Below are 7,296 nucleotides of genomic sequence, written 5' to 3'. Positions count from 1 at the left end.
AAGAATATCTCTTTGGATTTGAGACTTTAGTCTTTGCAACTTTACAGATCTTCTTTATGCACCAACAGCTTGTAACACTCCAAAGAGAAAGGAAAACTTGAAATTGCATCATATGACCCCTTTAAATAAACTAGGATTTCCAGAAATCCTTGAAAATCCTAGATATATGAGGTAGTCGAATTTAAAAAATGTGACCTGTAAAAGTATTGTAAATTGTAATGTAAAATTTGAATTGAATTTAGAATTTAAAAATTTTATATAATATATAATAAAATTCAAAATTTTAATTTCCTTTTTTTTTTTAAGTTAGGTCAAATATTTTTATTGGGTAGGATCCTCATCCAGTAGATCACAAACATCTGAGGCCTTTGTGGACAACTGCAGGTCTTGGCGTCAAACAGGTTGAGACCCCAAAGTTACAGCGAAACACCTGCAGCATTGTTGACCAGTTTTCGATCTTCTCGATCAAGCTGGGATTAGTGGACACTTTCTCCAGCAGCTCCCGATGAAGAGGATCTGTTGTCAAAGCCTCGCTCAGCATCACATCATACTGCTGGAGCAACTTCAACTTAGACCTCCTAAAATACGTGGCCAGACCTTTGTGCTGTCTTTCCTTGATCCTGAAAACCCCGTCCAACCCAAACGCATCCAACGCAGGAGATAAACTATCTACAAAAGCGCCTTTATCCACCTCCTGGAGGCAAACGATGTCAGCGTTGTACCCCGACAGCTCCTTCTTGATCAGATTCTGCCTGTAGTCCATTTCTAGAGTGTACGGCGCACAATAAGAGTACAGGACCGTTTTGGAAAGATCGGTTTGAGCGTAGATGTCAGCTAGGATGTTATCAGACACAACCCTCAGTGAAGACTCATCGGTGAACATGTGCCTGTTATCAAAGCTGCATGTTCCTGGACCGGCTTCGACTACGCCTGAAGACACCAGTTCCTTAGGTTCTCCAAACCTGGATCCGTTCCCTGGAGTGCATTTCAGCATCACCTTCAAACCGATGTCCAGATTGGATGGCGTGAACATACGTTCACATCCAACCTCCATCCAGCAGTCTTGAGGTGCATTAGGTGAGCGCTCCTTGAACCATCTGAACTCAGAGAACTTCAGCTCTCCAAACTCCATCTCCAGCTTGGGACAAACCGGAAATCCGGCCATTAGAGATGATGGGAGCTCAGATATAGAGAATGTCGGAGGATTCAGCCCCACTTTATACTTCAAGCCCCCCACATGCAGCACAGCTTTTCGTTCACGCACAGGCTGATTTCTGGTTTATCCGCACTGGGGGTCTCACTTTTTCCTTTGTTTGGTTTGGATTTCTTCGCTTTGCTTTGTGCCTTGATGAGGCTGTTGGCTATTCGAGCCAGAACTTTCCCCAGCGGCTCTGTCTGCTCTCTCAGAATGTGTTTATTGCTGCCGTCCAGATTGAAGGAGATGCTCAGTTTGGCCTCGCACGGCACGCATCTCTCCAGATTCATATTAAACCGGGTGGTGAAGAGATTTCTGTGGGCTAGGAAAAATAACTGAGCTGAGAGTGACTCCTGATTCAACATGAGCACGGCTGAGAGAAACTCCTGGTGGCTGCCGCGATCGAAACGTTATCTTCTCATTCAGAATACTAGATTCGTGAATTGCGTAATAAAATGAAATTGCGATTCTTATTTTCTGTTTTATTTCGCCTCGATTAAATCCTTTATTGTATTAGTAAACTAAGTTTCCTTGAAAAAGATTTTTAACGAAAACGCTGATCTCAATATAACTCAAGTAAACACATGATTCGACAAATTTTTCTGATTTTAAATTAACTTTTTTTTTTTCCTTTTAATAAATACTTTAAGTTAGAAGGTTATTACAACATGTGCGTGGTATCCTGTAAGCCAGGGGTTTTCTGGGGTCCGTGGAAAAGAGAAAAACGGCGTAAGTAAATTATAGAATGTAAGATTAAAATAGATAAATACAAATTGGATTAAATAAATGCATAAAATATCTAACAGTACTGTATAATAGTTAGAAAAATACGTAATGACTTGACTTGGAAGCTAAACTTTTAATAATTTATTAATATTTTTTAAATATTTTACTTTACATAGGCCTATACATAGAGAGAGAGAAATTTTATTTAAAAAAACAAAATATTCAATTAAATTTATATATTTATTAATTTATTTATTATATTTTTCACAGTATAAATTGTGTCTTTATACAAATTAGATTAAAATAATATATATATATATATATATATATATATAAAAGGTATAAATTGGGTCTTTATACAAGAAACTGCATAAATGCCTTTTGAATTTTTAAATAAATATTGAAAATATTGAAAAGCCCTGCTCTAAGATGTTTTAGACATTTTGGAATTTTAGAAAGTGATAATTTAAACTCATAACTGAGTATTTTATAATGCTACTAGGTGGCGCTGTTCGCAAATGGTTGATTCCTTTGGAGCTTATAGTTTGTCGAAATAACATCTCATTGTTATAATAAACTGTATTTGATAAATGTATTTTTAGTCTACTTAATATAAATGGATTGAATTGGAAACTGAACAAAATAATTTTGCAACATAACTGTGCTGCTGGTTTTATTGAACTCAACTGAGAGGACAATAATGATCATCAAACATTAATACATCATACCCCATTTCACATCTCTCCATTTTATCTGCATAAATGTCCGCGGAACAAAGTTAAGCTAATAATATGTTCCCAAATACATGTGTACATGAAAAAAAAAAGTATTTTCCCTTATCTAGCACATTATGATTATTACCAATATACAGTACATGGTACAAAGCAAACCATCTTATTCTTCTGGTTCAGAAATGTCTCTAGCCACTGGCATGCTGCATGTTCACTACACAACAAACGTCATGTTGCTTCCATTGTTGTTTTGCTTCAGTCGTCTGGTTCGGAAATGTCTCTAGCCACTGGCATGCTGCATGTTCACTACACAACAAACGTCATGTTGCTTCCATTGTTGTTTTGCTTCAGTCGTTGATTAAAAATCCATGTAAGAAGCCGCTCTTCACCATAGCCAAAAACATACACAAAAGACTAATAAAAAATAAAATAAGATATTACAAAAACCAGAGTTAACATACAGTATACACAAAAATACCATAACACAATCATTTTAAAAATACATTTCTCAAAATAACATCAGTAATTAATAAAATTATTTCCTCTTTTTTTTTTTTTTTTGCAACTCTTCAAGGGGAAATTGCAATTGAAAATTAAACATCTATTTTCTGGTTACACACTGTATTTAAACCATTACGCAGTATGTTTTATTAATTTGAGTTTTAGGTTTTGCTGATCAGCTCCAATTTCATAATCGATGGGGAAATGCATTCCTTTTTTCATCTATTTCATTGTTCCGCAAATTAAAACTATATTACCTTATCATATTGGTTTATTCACAGTTTAAAACGTCAAAGTCAACATGAAATCAAAATACTTTCTTAATACACATTCCTGGATTTATTGTGATTCATTGTGCATGTGTTTTATCATCCTATGGAAGCTCGTTTCCACCACAGGATAAAAAATAAAAAAGGTATTGTGACTTTTTATCTCACAATTCAGATGTTTTTCCTCACAATTCTGAGTTTATATCTCTCAAATCAGACTTTTTTCTCACAAAACATAATTGCAAGATAAAAACTCAGAATTGCGAGATATAAATATAATTGCGATATAAACTCAGAATTGCGAGAGATAAACATAATTGCAAGATAAAAACTCAGAATTGTGAGATATAAACATAATTGCAAGATAAAAACTCAGAATTGTAAGATACTCAGAATTGTGAGATAAAAACATAATTGTGATATAAACTCGGAATTGTGAGATATAAACATAATTGCGATATAAATTCAGAATTACGAAATATAAACACATAATTGCAAGATAAAAACTCAGAATTGTAAGATACTCAGAATTGTGAGATATAAACTAATTTGCGAGATATAAACATAATTGTAAGATATAAACTCAGAATTGCGATATATAAACATAATTGCGATATAAACTCAGAACTTTTAGATATAAACTGGGAATTGCGAGATATAAACATAATTGCGATATAAACTCAGAATTGCGAGATATAAACTCAGAATTGTGAGATATAAACTCATATTTGCGAGATATAAACATAATTGTGAGATATAAACTCAGAATTGCGAGATATAAACTCAGAATTGTGAGATATAAACTCATATTTGCGAGATATAAACATAATTGTGAGATATAAACTCAGAATTGCGAGATATAAACTCAGAATTGTGAGATATAAACTCATATTTGCGAGATATAAACATAATTGTGAGATATAAACTCAGAATTGCGAGATATAAACTCAGAATTGTGAGATATAAACTCATATTTGCGAGATATAAACATAATTGTGAGATATAAACTCAGAATTGCGAGATATAAACTCAGAATTGTGAGATATAAACTCATATTTGCGAGATATAAACATAATTGTGAGATATAAACTCAGAATTGCAAGATATAAACATAATTGCGATATATTTACTCAGAATTGTGAGACATAAACTCAGAATTGTGAGATATAAACTCATATTTGCGAGATATAAACATAATTGTGAGATATAAACTCAGAATTGCAAGATATAAACATAATTGCGATATATATACTCAGAATTGCGAGACATAAACTCAGAATTGTGAGATATAAACTCATATTTGCGAGATATAAACATAATTGTGAGATATAAACATAATTGCAAGATTAAAAAAAAGTCAGAATTACGAGAGAAAAAAAGTCAAAATTGCAAGATACAACCTTTTATATTTATATCTTGCAATTCTGACTTTTTTTCTCTGAATTACGAGATATAAAGTCAGAATTGTGAGATAAAAAGTCGCAATTACCTTTTTAATATTTTTCATTCTGTAGCGGTAATGGGCTTCCGTAATACCATCCAATCAGTTCCAGATGAAAAAATCAAGATATTTTATTCGCAAATATGTAAAATTACAACTGTAAATTGCTTACGAAACACCATTTCATGTTGACTTCAGAGAAGCATCAGTACTGAAGTTAAATCTGGTCCTTAGCAGTCAAACAGAAGCTAAGACAGACGATGCAAATGCAAGATATATTGATTATTGTGCTATTTCAAATCGCATTCAAACATCTGAAGATGTCCTTCCACTCATGAAACCTGACACTGAATGATTAATTCCTAGATTTTTGGTGAGAACTGGCTGATATCTCCAAATCCTCCAGTGTGCCGAGCCTGTAAAGCTCCCGAAGGAACCTGATTCGGACTTCCACTGTCCCACCACAATGATGCCACTGCCGTGGTGCAGTCAGTCCCAAACAGCTCTGATTCTCCGTTCAGATGGGAGTCAGAGCTCACAGTCACAGAAGTGTCCGTCTCTCTCTCGGGACTCTAGAGGTTGTTCTTCTCTGTGCTCTCCGCTTCTGTGCTGCGTGGGAAGTAGACGGTGGTCTTGTGCTCTTCGTAGCGGTCGATGTGCTTCAGGTGAACCACCATGTGCAGAGCGTAGGCCAGCACCAGCAGCAGGATCAGAGACGTGATCAGACCCATCAGGATGGCAGGAGTGAAGAAGGTCGCGCAGTCGCTGGCCGCCGCAAACTTACTGGAGTGAACGTTAAACGCCTGGATCTGTGAGGAAAAACACAAGAAACAGCAGATGGTAAGATGTTGAATCCTTAAAAACTATTTTCCAGTTTACAACTTGTCTATCTATCTATCTATCTATCTATCTATCTAACTGTCTGTCTGTCTGTCTGTCTGTCTGTCTGTCTGTCTGTCTATCTATCTATCTATCTATCTATCTATCTATCTATCTATCTATCTATCTATCTATCTATCATCTATCTTTCTATCTATCTGTCGTTCTATCTTTCTAGCTATCTATCTATCTATCTATCTATCTATCTATCTATCTATCTATCTATCTATCTATCATCTATCTTTCTATCTATCTGTCGTTCTATCTTTCTATCTATCTATCTATCTATCTATCTATCTATCTGTCGTTCTATCTTTCTATCTATCTATCTATCTATCTATCTGTCGTTCTATCTATCTATCTATCTATCTATCTATCTATCTATCTATCTATCTGTCGTTCTATCTTTCTATCTATCCATATATCTATCTATCTATCTGTCGTTCTATCTATCTATCTATCTATCGTACATTCATCCGTTCGTTCTGTCCATCCATCCGTCTGTCTGTCTATCTAATCTGTTTTTCTACTTGATAAAGTATTTTCGACTTCTCTATGTTGTAGAAATGGTCAGTGATGTTCCAGGCTTCCAGGCAAAGCAGAATAATTCTTTTTTTATATTCCAAATTAAAAAGCATTTAATTTCACCCAAACTCCTCGTGTTCTTCCACACACTCTGGACTGTGAGCTTTTTAAAAAGATGCTGCTCTCACGCCAAACCACAAGCTTGTGTAACCACATTACACCCACCAGAGGCTAAAAATACAGCGCAAGATGCTACAACTCCAGTATGAGGTGCTTATCAGCGGAGGATGGAGGGAAAGTGTTGCCTGCCAACCTGGAAGTCGGTGAAGGTTATGTGCCAGTGTGCGGCGTGGTCGGTGTTGGCGCTGGGCACCAGCAGTGTGTCGTACTTCTGCAGGCTGCTGACGTGCTGGCAGTGATAGGAGTTGGTGGAGGGTGCGTACACATCTGTAGCGTTGAACGTGGCCTCGTATGTCCAGTTGTAATGGATGTACACGTTATCCAGAGTGAACCAGTTCTGTCCCGCAGACTCGTAGAACGTGTTTGACATCTGTAGCCTGTGGAAACAAACACGTCTTTATCTCTCTGCAAAGCCCTAAAAATAATGTCTGCTCTCAGATGAGTAATGCAAATCGATTGTTTTACTAGCACACACAAAAAATTATATTCTAAACTGTAATTTCAGATTAGATCAACTAAATTTGAAGACACTGAACATGAACTAATGAAACACATCTGTGACGACAAATTTTGAAATAAATGTTAAAAATTTTAATTTTATGTGAAATTTGATACAAATGGTAACCATTAACATTCTATAAAACATTATAAAGAGGTTTGAATACATTTAAATTTTATTCTGTTAAATTCCAAAGCTGTTTGGGAGAGGCTACGGTATAATTATTAATGAAAACCACTTTATCATGTTTTATAGGATGTAAATATTAAAATAAAAACATCATTGATTATTGAACATTGGTGTCTTTTGTCATATCACTAAAATGTAAAATCACTGCACTGTAGTGGTAT

The 7,296-nt window shown here is 35.2% G+C and overlaps 1 protein-coding gene and 1 pseudogene across 1 annotated transcript in view; both read right to left on the bottom strand.

Moving 5' to 3' along the window:
* Window positions 1-349: 349 nt before the first annotated feature.
* On the bottom strand, window positions 350-1,485 carry LOC107657953 (2',5'-phosphodiesterase 12 pseudogene; annotated as a pseudogene).
* A 3,451-nt stretch (window positions 1,486-4,936) lies between these two features.
* Window positions 4,937-7,296, bottom strand: part of LOC107657959 (V-type proton ATPase subunit S1-like protein) — an 11,463-nt gene continuing 9,103 nt past the window's right edge. The window contains exons 6-7 of the mRNA XM_016446303.1: window positions 6,581-6,824; window positions 4,937-5,672 (exon numbers count right to left, since the gene is read on the bottom strand). Of these exons, the coding sequence (XP_016301789.1) occupies window positions 5,436-5,672; window positions 6,581-6,824 (481 nt within the window). The 3' untranslated portion in view covers window positions 4,937-5,435. The remainder of the gene's footprint in view (window positions 5,673-6,580; window positions 6,825-7,296) is intronic.

Source organism: Sinocyclocheilus anshuiensis, unplaced genomic scaffold (assembly GCF_001515605.1).
Source record: "Sinocyclocheilus anshuiensis isolate Anshui unplaced genomic scaffold, SAMN03320099.WGS_v1.1 scaffold147, whole genome shotgun sequence".
Taxonomy (NCBI): Eukaryota; Metazoa; Chordata; class Actinopteri; order Cypriniformes; family Cyprinidae; genus Sinocyclocheilus; species Sinocyclocheilus anshuiensis.
The sequence above is the reverse complement of the archived record's forward strand: the minus strand, read 5'-3'. Positions and strand labels throughout refer to the sequence as shown.